General features: G+C 34.4%; 5 protein-coding genes across 8 annotated transcripts; 4 read left to right on the forward strand and 1 right to left on the reverse strand.

Moving 5' to 3' along the window:
• Nucleotides 1-910: 910 nt before the first annotated feature.
• LOC126683376 (root phototropism protein 3-like) lies at nt 911-3,749 on the forward strand. The gene is made up of 2 exons (XM_050379248.2): nt 911-1,753; nt 3,022-3,749. The coding sequence occupies exons 1-2, from the start codon at nt 986-988 to the stop codon at nt 3,580-3,582; spliced, it is 1,329 nt and encodes a 442-aa protein (XP_050235205.1). The 5' UTR covers nt 911-985; the 3' UTR covers nt 3,583-3,749.
• Nucleotides 3,750-5,686: 1,937 nt separating this feature from the next.
• Nucleotides 5,687-10,870, forward strand: LOC126683018 (UMP-CMP kinase 3-like). 4 transcript variants are annotated; one of them, XM_050378835.2, is made up of 10 exons: nt 5,687-5,795; nt 5,971-6,027; nt 6,482-6,533; nt 7,144-7,261; nt 7,882-8,038; nt 8,962-9,042; nt 9,144-9,251; nt 9,340-9,411; nt 10,102-10,157; nt 10,746-10,870. In XM_050378835.2, the coding sequence occupies exons 2-9, from the start codon at nt 5,998-6,000 to the stop codon at nt 10,111-10,113; spliced, it is 630 nt and encodes a 209-aa protein (XP_050234792.1). In that variant the 5' UTR covers nt 5,687-5,795; nt 5,971-5,997; the 3' UTR covers nt 10,114-10,157; nt 10,746-10,870. The 4 variants fall into 4 exon arrangements, with proteins under 4 accessions (XP_050234792.1, XP_050234793.1, XP_050234790.1 ...); XM_050378836.2 differs by lacking the exon at nt 10,746-10,870 and adding an exon at nt 10,269-10,328; XM_050378833.2 differs by lacking the exon at nt 10,746-10,870 and having other exon boundaries at nt 10,102-10,328.
• A 1,055-nt stretch (nt 10,871-11,925) lies between these two features.
• LOC126682945 (pentatricopeptide repeat-containing protein At1g15510, chloroplastic) lies at nt 11,926-14,861 on the forward strand. Its single transcript, XM_050378724.2, has one exon. It carries the CDS (start codon nt 12,035-12,037, stop codon nt 14,645-14,647), a length of 2,613 nt encoding a protein of 870 aa, XP_050234681.1. The 5' UTR covers nt 11,926-12,034; the 3' UTR covers nt 14,648-14,861.
• A 1,097-nt stretch (nt 14,862-15,958) lies between these two features.
• On the reverse strand, nt 15,959-19,448 carry LOC126681162 (uncharacterized). The gene is made up of 7 exons (XM_050376591.2): nt 19,144-19,448; nt 18,598-18,713; nt 18,407-18,525; nt 18,153-18,315; nt 17,847-18,064; nt 17,421-17,745; nt 15,959-17,328 (listed from the first exon to the last, which is right to left on the reverse strand). Exons 1-7 carry the CDS (start codon nt 19,297-19,299, stop codon nt 16,158-16,160), a joined length of 2,268 nt encoding a protein of 755 aa, XP_050232548.1. The 5' UTR covers nt 19,300-19,448; the 3' UTR covers nt 15,959-16,157.
• A 1,678-nt stretch (nt 19,449-21,126) lies between these two features.
• Nucleotides 21,127-22,795, forward strand: LOC126681163 (molybdate transporter 2). The gene has a single exon (XM_050376593.2). The coding sequence runs from the start codon at nt 21,254-21,256 to the stop codon at nt 22,631-22,633; it is 1,380 nt and encodes a 459-aa protein (XP_050232550.1). The 5' UTR covers nt 21,127-21,253; the 3' UTR covers nt 22,634-22,795.
• The last annotated feature ends 563 nt before the right edge of the window (nt 22,796-23,358 follow it).

Genomic DNA, 23,358 nt, shown 5'->3' on the forward strand with positions numbered 1-23,358 from the left:
TTGCTAAAAAGATCAAGGGCATTTTAGTCAATTGATACGTACCTTTTTTTTTTTGATATAATAAGGTGGCAATATACAAATATCCATGTATTACTATTTGACATATATTCTATTTTTTTTTGTTGAGAATACATATATTAGTATTTAATTTATTCTAACGAGGAATACATACTTATTTTAGATTATAATTAAATTTAAGTTATTTAACTTTGAATTGAATGAATTAATGATGAATAAAACATCTATGTTGTATTTTTTTTGGATATAAATTTAATTCCAAATTTCTTTACTTATTTGAATTTTTATTTTTATTCTTCTTATTTCTTTAATATAATATAAAATGAGATAAATTAATAAAAAAATTGCTAGCAAATATACGATATAATTAAATAATTGATTAAATTATACCAAAAAGTGATTATTGTTAAAGAAATATTATCTCCAAATATAACAAAGAATAAGACATTACAATTCTTTTTTATTATATACATTGATATTATTACCTTGAATTATCTGCTAGTATATCTTTAGTTAGATTTATTTTATTTCTAAAATGTATACAATAATGTAGAGAATTTTTCAAACCTCTTATAATAAACATATAAATTAAATAAAAAAAAGATGGCATCATCTACCATATATAAAAATAGAATAAAGAACTGTAAATCACAATTTAAAAAAATTATAGACTAGTAAAGTTCATATTCCGAATACAATCAAATAACCTTACCAATCATTTTCAAAATCTATATTTTCTGAACTTTAAGGCATATATATTATTAGGATCAAATTAAATAAATTAAGATACATACAATATAGTTTTGAATATTAAATAACTATATTTATCCGTGTTTACACATGCTAATACTGATAATTAACCTGAACATCTATATAAGCAGGACCATACTCAAAATTCCAAACAAAAATATTTTCCTTACTCACAAATTCACAATTGTCATCCTCACCATATAGGTTGCCAACCAAAATGAAAAAAAATTCCCTGCAAAATCCTGTCACTTTCTCAGGAAAAACATCACAATTCGCAGCCGAATGCTGGTTCGACGACGCATGCATACTCAACATGGATTATTTCGTTAAAACATTAGCCGGTATAAAGGCTAAAGGCGTACGTCCAGATCTTATCGGTTCAATCATAACACATTATGCATCAAAATGGCTACCGGAGCTATCTGCCGGCGATGGTAGTAGCCCTAGTGAAAGAGAACTAACGAACTTCCAAGAATCACCGGAAAGCGTAACGGCTTCATGGATGAAAAAGAGATTCTTCGTTGAAACCCTAGTGGGCGTTTTGCCACCGGAGAAAGATTCAATCCCGTGTAACTTCTTGTTACGCCTTCTCCGGTCGGCGAACATGGTCGGAGTTGAGCCTTCTTATAGAGCTGAGCTGGAGAAGAGAATTTCATGGCAACTCGACGAAGCGTCGCTAAAAGAGTTGATGATACCGTCTTTTAGTCATACTTGTGGAACGTTGTTGGACGTTGAGTTGGTGACTCGGTTGGTGAAAAGGTTTGTTATTAGTTTAGATGAGTCGACTCATAAAAGTGGCGGAGGTGGCGGTGGCGGTGGTGCAGCTTTGATTAAAGTAGCTAAGCTTGTTGACTGTTACTTAGCTGAAGCTGGCGTTGATGCTAACTTGAGTTTGTCGGAGTTTGATGAACTTGCTTCTGCTTTGCCTAGCCATGCTCGTGCTACTGATGATGGTTTATACCGTGCCATTGATACTTATCTCAAAGTAAGAAACTAATTTTTTTTTTGCATAATCTGTTTTACCATATATTTGATATCACTATAAATTTAATTTATATGTTTTTTTTTTTGATAAAAATCCCTTGCACAAAATTGTTATTGAATTTGAGTCGTCAATATAATTGAATCGAATCTAATTGAATATTAACAAGTTTGACTTCAACTAATTTTTTTAAAATCCTTATATGAAATTAAAGAGTAATTTTAGGATAAAGTAATTAAACATAAGTTTAATTAATTAAAAACATTAATCATAATTTTAGATTGAATTTGGCTCAAAAATGATATGCATCATGATCGAAGCTGACAAGTATCAATTGTTAGGTCCACAAATTGCCACACTCGAACTATAAAACTGCAACTATTCGAAATTTTAATCCATTATTTTTAAAAAATTCAATTTTGCATATACACAATGGCATCACTTTATATTTGATTACTGCTAGTAATAGTAAATAGTAGGAAATTGACAATAAGAACTGAAGGCAAATGTAATCTGCTGGGACCAAAAAATAGTAATTAGTGGTTGCTGCTGTAATTAGTGGGTTCGTTACAGTATGTCACAGAGCATGTAAATTTACATATATGCCCTATATCTAGTTTAAACCCAAGGAATAAAATTTCTCTAGATAAGTTATTTTGTGTGGTTGGTGAACAGTACATGTGAGAAGAAGTGAGTGTCAGATGTGCCATTTATTACCATTAACATTGACACGTCATCGTCTAGGGTATTGTTTGTGTCTGGGTTTAATTTTATCCTTCAGACATTTCTGCTCATGAATACCATAATTCATCGAAATTTTGCAGTACATTTGCATGCTTTACTGCTTATTTTGCATTAGACATAGCCATTAACTACCCTGGGACTTCTTATTAAGTAATTATGTTATTTTTTTAAAAAATTAACAGGACATTATTTAAAGGATTATCTCAACATAAACTATCGAATTGATAAACATATCATATAGATTATATTTTACATGATAACATGTTTAACTTGTTCAATCTATTTAAAAGATTATTTCTGCTGTCATTTTTGTAATCAAAATACATTAGTATCCTCTTTTGTTGATTAATTTCGTCAATTAACTTGATCAAAATATTTAATTGTTAAAATAAATTTTAATTTGACTTATACATTTATTTTTAAAATGCATAAATGGATAGAAATATAATATTGTTTAATAAATAACTATCAAATGTTTTTTAAAATTTATTTAAATTATTTTATGCTAAACTGTATCTTTGAAATAGGCACACGCTGGAGCATCAAAGCAAGAGAGGAAAATACTATGCAGATTAATAGACAGCCGAAAGCTCTCGCCTGAAGCATCACTCCACGCTGCTCAAAACGAAAGATTACCCGTTCGAGCCGTAATCCAAGTCCTCTTCTCCGAACAAACCAAGCTCAGTCGACACATCGACTGGAGCGGCTCCTTCAACGGAACCCGAAGCCCACACTCATCCACCTTCGATCCTCCAGGTCGGTCCCATTCGAAACGAGAAATGTACGCTCAACAGAAAGAAATAAGCAAGTTACGAGAAGATGTTGTTAGGCTACAAGGCCAATGTCATGCATTGCAGACACAGATCGAAAGGATGACCGCCCCGGCGGAGAAGAAGAAATTAGGGTTTTTCAGGTGGAAGAAGTTTGGTATTATGACTACATTTAAAAGTAATGTTAGTGTTGTTGATCAGAAGATTTTTGAAGATGGTGATCGTGATGGAGTTGGGTTTGGAAGACAGACTCCGATTGATATGAAGACTCGGTTGATGAAACGTAGGACTCCTATCCGTAGAAAATCCATGTCTTGAACATATTTGAATATGAAGAGGATGATTAGTACGTATTATTTCACTTTAATTTAGTTTAGTTTTATTATCATTCGTTTAATTAATTAATGCAAGATTGATATGTAGAGTGGAATAAATTATCTTTCTCGAGTCTGAATAAAATAAACTAGCTGAGTAATTATCCTACACATTTGATGTGTAAAATAAGATTTACAAAAAGTTAATAATATTCTGATAACATAATTTAACAGTCATTTTTTTTCTCTCTAAATTTTTGTTTTTTCTTTTTCTTTCTGTTCGCGAGATTTTCACTTTACTCGAACCTTTGAATTTATTAATGGGTAACTTCAGGTACTGATGCTTTAACCGGGGTGATTCTAGATGAGGTAAACATGATTTGAATGACGTAACCTTTATTCAAGTGACGTAACCTGAATTCAAATAACGTTATCCAAATTGTGAATGATATTGCCGCCGTTCGATTAAACTAACAGTATTAATCTGGGAATGCTGAGATCCAAGCGAGATTAATATCATTTCTACTCCTAAACTAAGATTCAATCCGGAGATTGGGATAAAAAGCCTGAGTTTTGGTTTTGATTAATGATGTGTTGATAAAAATAATAATATAATAATACTTGCTACTTATAGAGAGCAAAACCCTAATAAAGAGTCCTAGTACTAATGAGATTCTATCTCCTAATCAATAAAAAAATTTAAATAAAAAAAAGACTAAAAATAAATATAGCTCTTTATTGGGCTATCATCCCATATAGCCCATTTAGCTCTCTCATCAAGTCTTGGGCTAACGCATCCCAGATCTTTTATCCGGATCTCTGGGCCAGTGCAAACACTTTCAAACAAATCTTTTTCTTTCTAAACTTTTGCTCATTTTTTCTTTTAAACAAATTTTTCTTTTCATCTTCATCTTTTAAAAGATGAGGAGAAAGTAATTTTCGATTTTAATGAAAAATTATCTTTTATTAATTTTTATGATTTTGATATTTGATTCAATAGATCTTTCTGATAAGACGTTTATCTCTCCGATTTGAATTTTATCATTTGTTTGAAAACTCTTTCATAATTTCATTTCAATTTGTAGGTTGATTTTTTAGGTTATTGAAAGATTTTTAATAATTGTTCGGACTTTAAATTTAAATTCTTGACGATTTAAGATTTTTCAGAGGATTATCGATCTAATTTTTATAGTCTCATTGAGAACGATGATTGAAAATTACTAGATTTTAACGGATCAAATGGATGGTCGGTCTTATTAGAAGATTGGTAAATTAAATACGTAGCACATCCACATAACTTTTTTTTTTCAAAATGTCTAAGTTGAACTGAAAATCGAACTCCAAACTCCGAACATTTACGTAATTACAAATGGAACTAAATTGTATTCACCAAATAACCGAACTATAATTGCAATTTTAGCTCGGCTCGTTTACGATTGCATTTTATGACTACATCTGCCGCTGTCTTCTCGTCACTTCCATGTAGGGCTGTGCAATTGGCCGGTTCGGTCGGTTTTTGTGATCGAACTGAAAAAACCAAAAATCAAAATTGGGTGAAATTTTAAAACCGAACCGAAACTGAAGTTGGTTAAAATCGAAATTAAAAAGACCGAAATTTTTTGGTTCGATTTTTTAAAATTATTATTTTTCTTCTAGTTTTTAATAAAAAAAATTAAAAAATTATTGATTAATAATAACTTTACATATGTTATTTGTATATTTTATTTATTATAATAAATTTATTAACTTATATATTAGATATAATTAAAGAATAAATACTAAAAAAAATAAAAATAAACATATTAATTTTTTTTAAAAAATAAAAATAAACATATTAATTTTTTTAAAAAATAAAAAAAATTTGTTATTCGGTTTTTTCGGTCGGTTCGGTTTATAAGAATTTAAAACCGAATTAAAAACCGAACATCAAATTTTTAAATTGACAAAGATCAAATCAAATTTTTTTACCAAAAAATCGAACTAATATTAAAATTTTAATTTTGTTCGATTTGATTTTTCGGTTCAATTTGGTTTTTGCATACCTCCACGGCTAGTAATAGAATTATCGATTATGGGCTGACAAAAAGCCCACTAAAATAACCATTAACCCACGGACTTTTTCTCACCGCCGCCCATATTCAACTGCGCCACCCTTCGCCGCTGCTTTCCCGGTTCCGCCGCAAACCATCGTCTACCTCTCCGCCACTTACTGCCCAGGTTTCTTTCTTTGCTTTCCTTGGCTAATTTGTTTCTTAATTCAGTATCAATAAAAGTACCGCAACGAAGCTCGTGATGCAGTAAAAGTAAGTTCATAATTTGCATCTGATGCTCACATATAGTTAGACATAGCATTCATAATTAATGTTCTGACATTTATTTCTCTCTTTTTCAGAGTATATTTGCAAGTTAATTGATTCTCATGGAAACTTCTGTTGATTATGCAACAAGGGTAACTTTACTAGGCTTTTAAGCTCGCGAGTAAACTCGTTCATATATGTATTTGATATATTATTAGTTTTAATTTTAAACTTTAAATATCTAATTTATATATTTTTGTTATAAAATAGACATTGTATGGATAATTTAAATTTATTTTTATTTGTAAAAAAATATAATATTTAAATTTTTAGTAAATTGTTGAGTAATTTAGTTTTGATGTAAATTTACTGAATAAAAATGAGACTCAATTAAACTCGGTAAGCTCGTGAGCTTTTTATAAGCTCGATATGTAAACTCAAAACTCGACTTGAAAATAAACGAGTTAATCTCAATCTTCTCAATACTCGACTCGAAAATAAACGAGTTAATCTCAATCTTCTCAATACTCGACTTGACCTCGACTCATTTACACCCTAGTTTTGTGTTGTCAATTACTAAAATAATGTTTGTATAAATGGTTGCAGGAAGAAAATGGAATTGCAGCATATAAGAAATATACAGTTGTATTTATTTTGGGTAAGCTGCACAATTGTTCAGAAGTATCTAACAAAAAATTAACATTGCATAGTTTCCTTGTTTTATTGTTCAGCTGTTTGTAAATGTAAAAGCTGGATATCCTTTTTTGCATGCCTGCAACAATGTTTTTTTATAAAGTTCTAATCAAATTAGAATAGTTTGTATTTTCATGTGCATTAATTTATAGTATTTGACCCTTTTTTGGTGAAGCTAAATCAATTTTTAACTCTTTCTCTCTGCCAAAGAATCTGTAATGGATTTGATTCAGATGTCGTGAATACTAAATTTTGAGGATCTTTCAATCAAATGGATTATTTGAAAATGTTTGGTGTTCAATAACAGCGCTATATACCATATTTTGTTATGTTATGAGACTCTTACTTACGTATGGTATTGTTTTTCCTCTATACATGCAACAAATAGTTTTAATTATAGTCAACAGATTAGTGATAGGATGGCATTAGGCATATCATATTAAGGCTGTGGACGACTTGTTTCTGTGATTAGCAACACTATGTGGCTAGAGCTCTCTTCATCAATCCTTGCATTTATATATTTCTTGAAAAATAGTTTTGCAATGTAATTTTTTTAATTACTCATGACTGAACAGGTGGTCCAGGAAGTGGAAAGGGCACCCAATGTGCAAAAATTGTCGAGCATTTTGGCTATACTCATCTCAGTGCTGGGGATCTTCTCCGAGCAGAAGCCAAATCCGGCTCTGAAAATGGGTAATGGCATAAATGCACGTATTTATTTTCTGTGAATTTTTCGGTGGTTATGTCTAAATAGTACGAAAAAAGAAAAATCTTGCTCAACTCTTATCTACGTTGGTGCTCTGAGTTTAACCCATCTCATTGGCTTCTTGTTCTCAGTATCCATCTAATTTGACCATTCTTAGTATTTAAGCAATACAAACTGTATTTTATGATTCAATGACAGGGTCTAGTTGCTCAGTAAAATTCTACAATTAGAGAGTATAGAAATTGTTTGATTTCCTAAGAGTATAATTACTCAAATTACTGACAATATCGTAAGATGTTATAAATGCTAGTCTGTTTATTATGATGTACTTTTGTGCTCTTCTTGCTAGGAGTCGAGTCATATATGTCAATTTTTTTCGAGCAAGTTTTTATCTAATCTTAGAGTAGAACCAAATGTTGATTTTAGTTGATGCGAATACCCTTGATTCTATCAAGTGCTTCATTTTTGTATAAGCCACCTCACTATCTTTACTACTTTTTGCATGAAATATTCTTTATTGTACTGTACCACTGATTTGGAGTTTCTGTAATGCTACTTTTTTTGCATATTCTCATTAATAAATCTTTTTCCTCATTGTGGGTTACAGAACCATGATTCAGAACAGGATGAAGGAAGGTAAGCTTTTACCCACCGGGGTAACAAGCAAGCTTCTTGAGAAAGCAATGCTAGAAAGTGGCAATGACAAATTTCTAATTGATGGTTTTCCTCGTAATGAAGCAAATCGTGTGGCATTTGAATCTGATGTAAGATTGCTAACGATTCTGTGTTTGAATTATGATTCTTATATGCTGAGATACTATTTTAAATAGGGATTTTAACAGGGGAAGTCTTTACTTGAAATCTTGTGAAGATATTGAGTTAGAAAAAGGTCTGTATGTTAATTATGTATTTGTTTGGACTTTGGAGTAACTTAATTCCAAGTTAATTGCGACCGAGTTTATCAATTCTCGTTCACCGTTCCAAGCGATTTTGTCTTAGGAATTATTTAGCACTGTTAATTCATCTTTGAACCATTATTTTCCAAATTAGTTTAGATCTACCGGGATTTTGTGTATTAAGGAAATTTTACATTAGGATCCAACTTATCTAGTATGCTAAAGGATGCGTTTGACTTTTAAATTAGGTTCTTAGTAGATCTCCTTCGGGTATAATCGAGTCCAGACATTCATGAGTTACTCGAGTTTCTGAATACATTAAGTTGAGCTCAATTATTTTAATAATTTCATTTTATGATCAATTTTTTTTTTTTTTTTTAATATATGATCAGCTCGAGTCATAAATTCAATTATCATGTGGAGTTTGAACTCTGTAAATATAGCTCGACCAAGTTTGAGTCGAGTTTCAAGATTCAAGATTCAAAATTTGAAATTGAGTTGAGCTCGCGTTTGACAGTATTTTTGACTTGACTTTGCTCTGTTACACTTACACCCCTAAGTTCTTCATATATATTCGATTCGTGAAGGAAGAGATAGCTAATTTTTGTTTTTGATTATAGTTGTATTACTCCTATTTTCTAATGTCCATTTTGAATTTAGATTAATAGTTTCAGTATCTTGGGGGCTACAATGTTTACATTCTCCTTTGATATTTTTTTTGTTGCATCATATAGAATGTAATATTTTAAATTTGACGGTTTTTTTTCTGACAGCTTTATGTTTTTGTGCAGACCAAAATTGAGCCAGAAGTTGTTTTGTTTTTTGATTGTTCTCAAGAAGAGATGGAGAGTCGCCTTTTAAGTAGGAACCAGGTTTGATGATTGAAACCTCCGTGTACACATGCAAACTTGCGCATGAGTTTGTGATCTTTTTAGATCATTTTATTTGTTATTTTTTTTTCCATTATGAGAAGGGAAGAGAAGATGACAACATTGAGACAATTAGGAAGCGGTTTAAAGTTTTTCTAGAGTTTAGTATCCCTGTGGTGAAGTACTATGAATCCAAGGGAAAAGTTCGGAAGGTAATCTTTTCCTAAAATTCATTTATTATATTAGTCTTAATATAATATTCGTTTTTCAGCCAATTGATTTTGTTGCTCTGACCTGCAGATTGATGCTTCACAACCAATTGAGGAGGTATTTAAGGATGTTAAAGCCATTTTTGCCCCAAAGCATGACAAGGTAAGGAGGCACAGATGTGTTAACTGGTGGTATAGGAATTCATCATTATTTTGGGAGATCTGAATTAAATCAGTTCCATAGCTTGTTGAATGAGGTGCATGGTAATTCATTGACTAGATTCATTGACCATGTCCTGTCATGAATTGCATTGAGGTGGTGAATTACTAATATGAGTTTCTTGGCTGCCTGCATTTCACGACATGAGAGTTTATTTCTTTTTCTATATAGACTTAGAAGTTCGGAAAAGTTTTGCCGAGTACAATTCAGGATCAATTCTGGCTGACCTGAATTTCCTGGGCCTTGAATGCAATATTTGTTTGTAGCAGGAGTGGTTTTTATTCTGAGTATGTAAGAGGTGGATGAATCTGGTGAAATCAGTGAAAATATCTACTAGTTGGAAATATGCCTGATGTGAGGACCATTTAAGATGTTTTGGGATCGACATTATTGTGATTAGCAATGGGCAACAACCAGAAGAATGTCATAATAAAACACATATTGCCCTACTCTTACTGTTTTGATAATTTACTAGATATTATTAGAACATGTTACTTCCTTTATAAAATTGTAAATAATAAAGTAACAGCTACGAGTTCTTTTAATTCTTTTTGTTGTTGTTACTTTTGAGAGTCTACAGTTTGGGATCATGTTACAAGTGCACTGATCCTCATTCGTTTGAGACTTTTGCAGGCTTCTGTATAGGAGATGTAGACGGTGTAGGGATTGGAGTGAGTATCTATATGAAGGTAATGTTTGTGTAAGATGTGTTCATTTGAAGCTGGTTTCTCCTTTGAGAACTGAAACAGCATGCTTTTGTGGAATAGATGTAATGTGATAGTAGTTATATTCCTTTTCAGGTGATGTGTTATATGTCGATTGGTTTCGTATATGAGGAATATACCTCTTTATTCTTGTTACTGCTGTATTCTTTAAATAAATGATTATACAAAATAATAATAATAATAATAATAATAATAATATTTGGGACATGCTAACATCTATTGTTATCATCTCATCTTTAATCTGTAAATATATATAGAAAAGGGTAGCTAGCCATCTTCAGAGGAATAATTGAAGCTGTCTGAAATTAGATTCAGAGACACCACTAAATTTATTATTTTCTTTTTTTAACTAGTAGTAATTCAGTTTTACCCTACCATCTTCAAGTACTATTTTGCTTGGTTGATGGATTCCTCTCTATGATTTTTCTCGTCTTGAAATGCACCCTTATTTGAAATTGTTAATATCAATTCATTACTTTTTGTTGTTTAATGAGCAATATTTGTTCTATTGAACATTATGGGGTATCTATATCAGTTTTTATTTATTTGTAGGTGGTATATCCAACCAAAAGTTAATAGTGTAATTTATGTTTGCTAAGTGTTCGGATAGCCGGTGGAGTTAAGAATACATAGTTGCTATTATAAAGTACAAGTGCAGAAAATAAGAGAAATATTATAATCCAAAGTGATTCCAGCCAGTGGGATGTCGATCTTGTCCGTGATGTTTTTGTTCCATCAGACCATGACAGAATTCTTAAGTCCGTTAAGTGTGAGGGATGTGAAGGATAATTGGCGCTGGGTTCTGGATTCTAAAAACAGATTTACTGTCAAAAGTGTTTACAGGGTTCTGCAAGGTAACCTGTTCAGCAATGATGCTGCATTCTGGAATAAGCTTTGGAGTCTCAAAGTTCCTCTCCATGTGAGGATTTTTCTCTGGATACCGTGCTGTAATTATCTCCCTACAGCTGATGCTCTTGCCTAGAAACGAGTCTTCATCAACTCGGTCTGCCCTGTGTGTAACGGCTGGACTGAAACTCCTCTCCATATCTTGTACAATTTCCCTTTTGCAATTTAATTCTGGAACCTCAATGCTGAGGATTGGGTCTGCAGACTTCTCGAATCTCGGATGTCAAGGATTGGTGTTACAGTTGTTTTTTTTTTCTCCTGAGTATGGAAGACTGCGAGCTTGCAGCAATGAAAGTGCCTGGGAGCTTCCATTGTCAACTCTGCTGGTCACCGTCTCTTCGTCTGGAACAGAGCTAGAGCCAGCAGCTCGGTCTTGATGCTCAAGACACAAGCAAAGAAGACGGAGTGGTATCTTGGAGAACGCCCGAGAAAGATTGGTACAAAGTTATAGTCGCAGGTATTATCGAACTCCGGAGGTGTTGCAACAGGCTGTTTTGTTTGCAAAGGTAGCATCCATCATTTAATTTTATTCATTGTAAAACTATATTAAATTTTTTAATATCAGTTTAATAAAAAGAATTTAGGAAAAATTTATTTGCATCAATAATATTTAAAGTTAAAAAGTAAATTTGAAATTACTACTTAAAAAAATAAATTTTATCTGATTAAATTCTATCCGTCTTGCAAGGTTTAAAATTTAATTCAATTTTTTTTACTATCCCTTTAATTGAAAAACACAGATTAAACTAGAAAATAACACATCTGAAATGCTCATTAAACGACATGCCGTTCTATTTCGGTTGACATCTAAAATGTAACTAACCAACCTCTCCTCCATTTACCAGTTCACTATTTCTTGTAAGAAATCTTACCGTTAAACCTTGTCAGCAAACCTCACTAAAGAAATGCTCTCTCACTTCATTTCCTGAAAATAAATGGCTTTCTCTGCTAAAACCCTTCACCTCCCTCTCCCTCTACATTCCCAAAACCCTAATTTCCCAAATACCCAACACCCCATTTTCAAAAAGACCCTAACTTTCTCATTCAAATCCATCAAACCCAACAAACTAAAATCAACCAAAACCTCACTCACCACCACTCAAAACAACCCAACAAACTCACAGTTACTTCACTTATGCCTCAATGGGAACTTAAAACAAGCCATAAAACACCTTAATTCAATGCAAGAATTGAAAATTCTAGTGGAAGATGAAACCTATATAGCTCTAATAAGATTATGTGAGAATAAAAGAGGGTATAATGAGGGTGATTATGTGTGTAAATCTGTTTTGAATTCATTGGTTACCCCATTAAATGTTAGGGTTGGCAATGCTTTGTTGAGTATGTATGTGAGGTTTGGCGAGTTGGGTGATGCTTGGAATGTGTTTGGGAGAATGGGTGAGAGAGATTTGTTTTCTTGGAATGTTTTAGTTGGTGGGTATGCTAAAGGGGGGTTCTTTGATGAGGCTTTGTGTTTGTATCATAGGATGTTGTGGGTTGGTATTAGGCCTGATATTTATACTTTTCCTTGTATTTTGAGGAGTTGTGGTGGTGCTAGTGATTTGGTTAGGGGCAAGGAGATTCATTGTCATGTTGTTAGATTTGGGTTTGAGTTGGATGTTAGTGTTGTTAATGCTTTGATCACCATGTATGTGAAATGTGGTTGTGTTGATTCGGCACGTGTGGTGTTTGATAAAATGCGCCAGAGAGATAGGATTTCTTGGAATGCGATGATTTCCGGGTATTTTGAGAATGGTGATTGTATGGAAGGTCTGTATTTGTTTTTAGTGATGCTTGAGCTTTCGGTTGATCCTGATTTGATGACCATGACTAGTGTGATCTCTGCGTGTGAGCTTCTTGGTGATGATAGATTAGGGAGACAGATTCATGGGTATGTAATGAAGACAGGGTATACTAATGATGTTTCAGTGAATTCTTTGTTGATTCAGATGTACTCAAGTCTTGGCTATTGGGAGGAAGCAGAAAGACTGTTTTCGGGAATGGAATATAGAAATGTTGTGTCATGGACGGCAATGATTTCGAGTTATGAGGACAATTCAATGCCTGAAAAGGCCTTGGATACTTACAAAAACATGGAGCTAGCAGGTATAATGCCTGATGAGATTACAATAGCCTGCGTTCTGTCTGCATGTGCTTCGTTAGGACAATTAGATTTGGGTGTGAAGCTTCATAAACTTGCTGACAGGATGGGACTAATGTCATATGTTATTGTCGCAAACTCGCTCATTGATATGTATTCAAAATGCAAATGCATTGATAAGGCTTTGGAAGTCTTTCATCACATCCCTGACAAAAATGTGATATCCTGGACTTCAATCATTCTAGGCCTCCGTATAAACAATCGGAGTTTCGAGGCATTATCATTCTTTTCGAAGATGAATGTCAATGTAAAACCAAATTCTGTTACTTTGATTTCCGTCCTCTCTGCATGTGCTAGAATAGGAGCCTTGATGTGTGGGAAAGAGACTCATGCCTATGCATTAAAAACTGGTATAGTATCTGAAGGATTTCTACCAAATGCAATTTTAGACATGTATGTGAGGTGTGGGAGGATGGGACTGGCATTGAACCAATTTAACTTGTACAAAAAGGATGTTGCTGCTTGGAATATTTTGCTGAGAGGGTATGCTGATCGAGGGCGAGGAGCACGGACAATTGAGTTATTTAATAAAATGATCGCGTCTAAAGTTAATCCTGATGATGTGACATATATAGCGTTACTATGTTCTTGTAGTAGTTCTGGAATGGTAAAAGAAGGTTTCGAGCATTTTAGTCGCATGAAACTGAATCATGTCGATCCAAATTTGAAACATTATGCCTGTATGGTTGATCTACTAGGTCGTGCAGGAAAACTGAAGGAAGCTCATGAATTTATAGAGAAAATGCCTATAAAACCAGATCCAGCCATATGGGGAGCCTTATTGAATGCATGCAGGATACATCGGCAGGTGCAACTTGGGGAACTTGCAGCTCGGAAAATTTTCGAGGAGGATACAAAAAGTATCGGATATTACATTCTCTTATGTAATCTCTATGCTGAGAGTGGTAAATGGGATGAACTTGCAAATTTAAGAAGTATAATGAAGCTGGAAGGGCTGATTGTTGATTCTGGCTGTAGTTGGGTGGAAGTGAAGGGCAAAGTTCATGCTTTCCTTAGCGGCGATAATTTTCATCCTCAGATAAAGGAAATAAACACGGTTTTGGAGGGATTTTATGCCAAAATGAAGGCAGCTGGACACATTTCTATGAATGAAGTCGAAACTTCAAAAGCCGACATCTTTTGTGGGCACAGTGAGAGACATGCAATCGCTTTTGGACTAATTAATACTGCTCCGGGGTCACCTATTTTGGTTACGAAAAACCTTTACATGTGCAAAACTTGCCACAGAATCATCAAATTCATTTCAAACATTGTTCGCAGAGAGATATCTGTAAGGGATGCAGAGCAGTTTCACCATTTCAAAGACGGTACATGTTCTTGTGGGGGTGAAGGTTACTGGAAAAAGGTTGACGAGGAAGAATCTTAGGGCCCTCTGATACCAATGGCTGTATTCTTTTTCTGTACGGTGCGAGCCCCTCTTCTCTGCTCACAGCTTGTTACTATAATGTAACTTCCTAGTGTAAACAAATTTTAGAGTATAGTTGAAAAATAAATTAGTTAGGAAATAGAAGTAGCACTCAAACAAATGATGTATATTTCTGATATTATAATCAAGGAATCATGGAGATCCCTTTACAGTATGTTTCAGTTCCTTGCAATACAAACCAACATTTCCGACTAGCTGGGAAGATTAGGAGCGTACAAAAATCAAACAGATAAAACAAGGGGTAATGTCATAAAAATTCACCAACTTTACACGTTTTCTCATTTTAATCACGTAGTTTAAATTTTCTCAGTTTCATGCACGAACTATCACTTTTTCTCAAATTCATGCATGGTGCTGAGGTGTCACGGCTTCATTGGTGTAATTCGCTGAGGTGGATATCATTTTACACTAATGAATGAGTGCCATCTCAGCATCGTGCATGAATTTGAGAAAAAATGGTAGTTCGTGCATGAAAATAAGAAAATTTAAACTATGTGATTAAAATGAGAAAACGTGTAAAGTTTGTGATTTTTTTTGACATTGACCCATAAAATAACTGTAGTAGCTAATATTAGACATGTTATGTGGCTAATCTCTCTTCCAATGTCAAATCTGTTGTACTGTTTGAACTTGTTATGGAATTTGTTGTGTTGAGAACTACTTCCTTTGAAGTAAATATTAAGGGGAACCATCAACTTGTTCTTGGTTTGCAGGTTTGTACATTTTAGTCAAGTTAGAAATGGTCGAGGTTGAACATGTACTTACTTTATATAGCACGGAAACAAAAACGCTCAAACGCATAAATAGAAACAGCGAAAGGACATGTTAAAGAAGAATAGATTATATAGAGTTTCGGAGTTAGAAACTGAAATGAAACGTCAGATTTAGGGTTTGAGAAGTTGCCGAGCAACACTGATTGCCATATCAAACATTGTGTACTCTGTGATCAACTGCTACTCCAACAGAAAAGGGTAAGAGTGCCAATAGAGATGCTATGCTGTGAAAATTGAAATTGCTGGTAAATTCTCAGGGTTGGAGGGTTTTTGCAGAAGATTTGGGAAGTTGGTGATGTTTGTGCGTTTGAACTGATAAAAGGCGCTGACGTTACATTTTTAGTTTCTATTTTCAAGAATTGTGCAAATTGTTCACAATTTATTTTCAGGAACGAGCCGAAAAGCAAGCATACCAACCAAATCGACTAATTCGATTTGAAATATGTACAATTTATTGCACTGAAAAGTACAATTAAAATAAAGAAATCAAACTCTTTATTATAATACAACAAGCTGTTATTGGCATCTCTCACACTAAACAATATCACAAACACATGAATATAGAAAGAATGGAAAAAATCTGACACAATATACAGTACAGAAGAGTTATGCACTCATGACTCTATCAAAGAATAGGGAAAATGAAAAAACATTGTAGATAGTATACACTCTTCATTTCATATTTTCACTGCTTTCTTAATAGTCTTGATGGATGACTTGATGAAGCTGTTTCCTGCAGCATGATGATGAAGATGATCCTCGTAGCAGTCATCATCGTCGCCAGTAACCATCGGCCTTTTTATCATGCATTCTACCCCTTTCCTCATTCCCATTAGCAACGGAGAAGATGGAATTCGCCGCAAGGTTCTTGCACTTTCACACCTTGCAAGCATCCTTTCTTTTCCAGGCTCTACCCTATCTTTCACTTCAAAACTATGTCTACCATCACTAGCTGGTTCAACATTTTGCACTGTTTGTGCCTGTTTTTTCACAGGAACATGCATCGAAGCCTCCTTGTTGTCGAATCCTGAACTAGCTGGTTCAACATTTTGCACTGTTTGTGCCTGTTTTTTCACAGGAACATGCATCGAAGCCTCCTTGTTGTCGAATCCTGAACTCTTCTTAACGTGCTGCTGTGGGAATTTTTGATTCAGCTTTGTAATTATATCATCAGTCGTGTTCTTTTCGTAGTTTTCAGGTTTCATCTCATCTTGAGAGGAGGTGTCTAGCAGCATCTGCAGCCACCTCTCTACATTTCCTTTCCCGCGTTGCTTCCTGCTCTCTTCATCTTCTTCCGCTATTATTTCTCGCTCTCTAATAATAGGAAACTGAATTCGATCTCTCTTCCCTTCTCCGATTTCTAGTGCTTGAAGCTTTTGCTCAATCTGTACTTCATTCTCCAAGGCAACAATTGCTTTATTATAACTCTCATCAGCAGCATCATCATCTTTGATCAAGCATTTTGCACGTTGTTCGAGTTCCTCTTCAGTTTCTTCAATGGCAGATAATGCAGCTTCAGATGCTTTCTGCTCCTCTTCAAGAAATAATCTCAGCTCCTTGTGCAGAGGTGTTTCTCTCGGCCTGGATCCTCCTCCTGTTAGAGGCAAATACAGAATAGATTTACGGTCTTTGTCTTCAAATAACGTATCATCATCATCCATTCTTGATCTCTTTCTTGCATGTTCCCATTCAGGCCTAATCTGTTTCTCAATCTCATCTCTTTGCTTGAATTTTTTGTGCAGATCTTTCTCCGCGTTATCACAAATCGCCTTCTGCGCTTCAAGCCTTGCCATAAGTGCACTACTTGCAGCCTGGTTCAGTCTTACTTGTTCCTTATAAACAACACTCCTGCAGACAAAAGGTAAATTCAAAGATTAAACTTATTACTGAGTGATAAAATAAAATAAAATCAGAGAAAACAATCAGAATCAAGGACTTACTGATGCATTGCATCTCTAATCATCTTCTCTAGCATAGTTCTGTATGAAGATTGAGCCTCTGCTAACCGCCTGCACTTTTCGGCCCTTCTCCTACGCTTAATCAGTGCTAACTCCAAGTCCTGAATTACAAGCTTTTCGTCGTCATTTTTTCTCCTCATTTCATTAACTTCTTCATCCAATTTCTGTATTTCACTTTGCATTTTTTGAGACTCCTCTCTTTGCTTCAAAGAATCTCTAGCAATGACTATGGCTTGATGTGGATTTCTAGCAAAATCTGGATTCTCATTTTCTTTTGAGTCCCTGCTACCCCTTACTTTTCTTGCAGCTGAAGTTGCGAAAACCAGAAACAGAAAACATTAAACGACTCGAACAAGCTAAAAGAGAAAGAAAATTGTAAACTGTTTGATATTGTTTTCTTATGCTTACCAATTGCAGGAGACTGTGACCTTGTTTGCCTATTGTAATCCAACGATTTCAAAGTATCGTACAGCTCTCTTCGAGATACAACAATGGCGGCCGGAGCAAGGCCGAGTTTCTCTCTAGATTCCATAAAATGTTGTGGAAAAGAATGTGAATCCACAGTCTGTGAGTCATTTAGTTCTTCATTTTCAGCTTCTAAGAACAAAAATGAAAATGCCCTATGCCTGCCATAATTATGAAACTTAACCAGTTATTATTACTACACATATCTCAATTAAATTGCTTGCAAAAAATGCTGAAGAGAGACATTACCTGAAGTCTGAATTTGAAGAAGCAAACATGGATATAAACTGGTTAACAGAAATTCCCAACTGAAGATCCCACCATGGAATTAGAAATTCTAGCTTGTTATGCTTTCTTTTACACACTTGCCATTGAAGTATCCTCAGATTACATGGAACTGTTAATCCTCCCCCTACATATTTAATAACCAAAACACATTTTAGATAATATAAACAAGAATACTAAGAGAGAAAAAAATGGAGAATTGAGCAATTTTGTTATACTTTGACAAGGAAACCAATGATCAATATCCCAAGCAAGAGGAGAAGCCTTATCAGCATGCAAATATAGTACATTTCCATACGGATCAACTCGAATTACGGCAGGATCGAAACCCGCATTCCTGAAAAACAAAATGAAAACATCAGAATCACTTGATATACAAAATTTTCTTGTTTTGGGATTGTTGAATTACCCTAGATGATTGAGTTGCTTCCATAAGAGACTGACAAAGATCTTTGGCTTGGCTGTTGGCTTTGCTTTTGGATCAATAATTGGGAACATTTGTTCTAGCTGCTTTGCTCTAGCAACCTTCAGAGAAAATTTGCAATAAAAACCAACATCAATCAATCAACTCATAAAATTTCAAAAATTGTTGCTCACAACAAGAATTCACAGTAAATTTATACAACTTCATGCAAGATCCGTAATCAACTTTCATTTCAAGAAACAAAATTAACCATTGTTCTTAATAGAGATCTATCAACTTAAATTTCACTCTATAATCATATTTAAATCTAATAAACACAAAACCCGAATCCCATATTCCGTACATTCTAGGTAGCACGCACATAGAAAACGAGACATTTGGACATAGAAACAGCGAAACGGTGTTATTTTAAAATTTCGTAAGTAAAAACACTTCATGTGTCCAAAACGGGACAAATTGAAGTGTCCGTGCTACCTAGCGTACTTTTCTTAGAAACCAAACAGAATTTTCAAAAGGGTATCTGGTTTTTACCTCATCTTGCTGAATTGCAAATGGAAGGAAATTAAAAGGAGGGCCATGGGTATAAATGCCAGCAGCTCCACGATCTCTACATAGTTTTGCATATGCTTTTGGGTACCCAACTCCTTCATCAACGGCCATATTTTCTTCGTTGAATTCAAAATCCATTTGATTTTAGTATTACTGATGTCTCTTGAGAGAGAGCTAGAGATGTTTTGAAACAGAGTATTTTGAGTGATTTTGTTGAGGTGAAGAGGGGAGCTATAACGGTCGAATTATTTTGTTTAAATTTAATAGTGAAAGATTAAAAGGGTTGTGGTTTGGTTGGGTTTTTAAAATTTAGAACAGCCAGGTAAGCAGAATAAAACGGTTCATGTAACGGCTAGATTATCACTATATAGGTAGGTTGGGCCCAATGGATTTGTGTAATAAAAGCTGGCCATGGGACTCATGATAGTCAATAATCGTTTAATTATTTATTTGTTGTGACGTGAGTTTGAACTCAATAATCAAATATAAGTTTATGTAATATTAAAAAATGCGAGACAAAACTGAAGAAATCTTGAGTAAATTTATATAGAACATAAATATTTATGTTTTTGTGCATAAATGAGCCTCAAAAGCTGTAAAACTCTTTTGAATTTTATTACTATTCTTGTAGTCTTTATTCATTTATTTGATTAACTGTTTTCGTCAACGATTAGCAATCTTTTAAGTACTTTTTTGAGAGTGAAATCCGACTGAAAATTTAATTTGAAATAAACCATAAGTTGAGAGAACTCAAATGAAGTTTTAACTCAAATGGATTACACTAATGAAGCTCATCGATACGCTATCCTTTCGAAACCTGGGTTGGGTAACAAAAAGGAGCATTTGATTGGCTGGGATCCTCCTCCTTCTCATGTAATGAAGCTTAACACTGATGGAGCGGTCCGTTTCTCAGATAACAAGGCTGCCTCTGGAGGCATAGCTCGGGACGACTCAGGAAATTGGATTTTTGGTTTCAGTAGGTTTATTGGCCACTGCTCAGTCCTCCAAGCAGAATTATGGGGTGCTCTTGACGGGTTGGAAGTCGCTTGGAGTAAAGGCTTCAGGAACGTCATCCTCGAGATGGACAGCAAACTTGCCGTAGACGCTCTTTCCACGAACAGCTTCCCTACTAATGCTAATTCTAGCATGTTGAACTCTATCAAAAGTCTCTTGGCTCAAGACTGGGAAGTCAGTATTGTTCATATCCATCGCGAAGGCAATCGTTGCGCCGATCGTATGGCTAACCATGGTTTTCGTCATGATGTGGGACGGGTTATTCATGAAACCATTCCTTCTGGAATTGCTGATTACGTTTTAAATGATATTGCGGGCATTTCCTTGCCCCGTATGTGTAGATTGCTTTAGCTCTCCTTTGGCCTTGGCCTCTCCCTTGTTTACAAAAAAAAAAAAAAAAATTATAAATATGTGGTTTTAAAAAAAATTAGTTAGTAGGTGGAAAGTTTTGTACTCCATGATCTATTAATTTCTTTTGATGTAACTCCATCTATTAATCACTATAAATTTGAGGTCAATTTTTTAAACCCCAATTTCTAATCTTTGTATCTTATAAATAGCTTTCCTTAATTTTAATTTTAAATTCAATTCACCCTCCTTTTGATTACACTAAAATTTTAGAATTTTTTATCCAAATAACCAAGATTCCATCTTCATTTACAATTATAGGTTATAATTTCAATTTTTTTAAACTACTGTAGCAGAAGAAAAAAATTACAATTATACGATAATATAAATACATCTCACAACGTTCAAAACTATCATAATTTATTTAATTTTCTCTCTATTCATCTTTCTCTTCTCTTGCTTGGGATATTGATCATTGGTTCCCTTGTCAAAGTATAACAAATTTTTTTAATGGACGTTAGAAATAGCTTAATTAGAATTGATCTGATTGAAATTTTTGTTTTATAAAAAATTAAATTTTTTAAATAGCCAGATACGAAATTTTATGAGGCAGATGCTGAAAATATCAGTGTCACATACAACGTCCCCTTAAGACCCAAAGAGACAAATTCATCACCATCTTCCCCATAACTAATTTCATCTCATCTCATCACAAATTCACAACCCAATCATGGAACCTTCCTCCTCCACCACCACCACCCCTCTCCTCCACGAAAACCGGTGGTGGCACCCTAACCTCCGCCTCAAAACCACCCTCTGCTCCGAACTGTCCGGAGCAGTGGGCGATTTAGGCACCTTCATCCCCATTGTTTTAACCCTCACTTTAGTCTCCCACTTAGACCTATCCACCACTCTCATCTTCACCGCCCTTTACAACATTTCCACCGGCCTCCTCTTCGGAATCCCCATGCCTGTCCAGCCCATGAAGTCCATCGCGGCTGTGGCAGTCTCCGAACTTCCTCATCTCACCACTGCCCAAATAGCCACGGCTGGCGCCACCACTGCTGCCACTCTTTTAATCCTCGGCGCGACTGGTCTCATGTCTTTCTTCTACAAATTCATACCGCTCCCCGTCGTTCGCGGCGTCCAGCTTTCTCAAGGCCTTTCTTTCGCGTTCTCCGCGATCAAATACATCCGGAATAATCAAGATTTCATCACTTCGAAAGCCACTTCACCTCGCTCTTGGCTGGGTCTGGACGGACTAATTCTAGCTAGTTCGGCTCTCTTGTTTCTCATACTCACCACTGGATCCGGGTCCGACGATCATAGCAGTCAAACGCAGCCGCGATCGTCTTCACAGAGACGAATCAACAAAAGATTGCGGGTTTTATCAGCTATACCCGCTGCTCTTTTAGTGTTCTTATTCGGGTTGGTCATATGTTTCATTCGCGATCCTTCTGTTATCCACGATCTCAAATTTGGTCCGTCAAAACTACAAATTTTAAAGATAACATGGGAGGATTGGAAAATTGGGTTCTTGAGAGGAGCAATCCCACAAATTCCACTCTCTGTGTTGAATTCTGTTATAGCAGTGTGCAAATTATCAACTGATTTGTTCCCCGAAAGAGAAATATCAGCCACGAAAGTTTCGATTAGTGTTGGACTGATGAATTTGGTTGGATGTTGGTTCGGTGCTATGCCCGTTTGCCATGGCGCAGGCGGGCTAGCCGGACAATATAGATTCGGCGCAAGAACCGGAGCATCGGTTGTTTTTCTCGGAATAGGGAAATTGGTGATCGGATTGGTTTTCGGGAATTCATTTGTAAGGATTTTGAATCAATTTCCGATCGGGATTCTCGGGGTTTTGTTGTTGTTTGCGGGGATTGAATTGGCTATGGCATCTAAAGATATGAACACAAAAGAGGAGTCGTTTGTAATGTTGATATGTGCTGCAGTTTCTATGACTGGGTCTAGTGCTGCATTGGGTTTTGGGTGTGGGATTTTGCTTTATTTGTTGCTGAAATTGAGAAGTATGGAGTTTGATTGTTTTGAGGTTTTGAAATTTGGGTCTAAATCTAAGGGTGATGAACAAACTAATCTGCTCCCTTAAAGTTTGGAAATCAAACACTGAGGAGAATGCAGCTCTCTCTTATGTTAATATTGTCACTATAGTTAATTTTGGTTTCTGTAGTTAGTTTAGGCTTTAGCTAATAATGTAGTACCAAGATTTCTATGGAATAAATCTTTGGCTAGGGATATTAGCAATTCATAATTGAATTTGTGCACTCCACTATTTTTTTTTCAATTGACTATGTTGTACTCTCAGTGTCTTTCTTACTACTAACAAATATTATTGAGCATTTAGTTCAAGATTATAAATAAAAATGGGAATGAGAACAAATTGAAAAAAGAAAATATTGTTTTTGATATGTTCTTTGATTTAATAAATTAGTATAGAACCAGGTTCATTTCGATTTGATATTATAAAAATCAATTGTTCAGTTTTGAACATAATTCTTTTAAAGTTAGATTCTAATATTAAACAAACCAAAATAACCAAAGATTATATTTATGAAAATTTAATAATAAATAGGTGTTTCAAGAAATTATTTGCTTTTCATATATAAATAAAACATAAATAATATCTTTATATAATATTGAATACATAATTTTAAATATTTAATTAATAAATAATTAATAAAATCTATTTTTTTATTTGTATTTTACAGCTTTGACACGGAGGTTCTATATTTGTGCATTAATTACAGGAACGTGTCACTTAATAATATAATTGGTATAATTGGTAAATTTCATATATCCACTTTATTTTTATAC

This window comes from Mercurialis annua, linkage group LG5 (genome assembly GCF_937616625.2).
Source record: "Mercurialis annua linkage group LG5, ddMerAnnu1.2, whole genome shotgun sequence".
Taxonomy (NCBI): domain Eukaryota; kingdom Viridiplantae; phylum Streptophyta; class Magnoliopsida; order Malpighiales; family Euphorbiaceae; genus Mercurialis; species Mercurialis annua.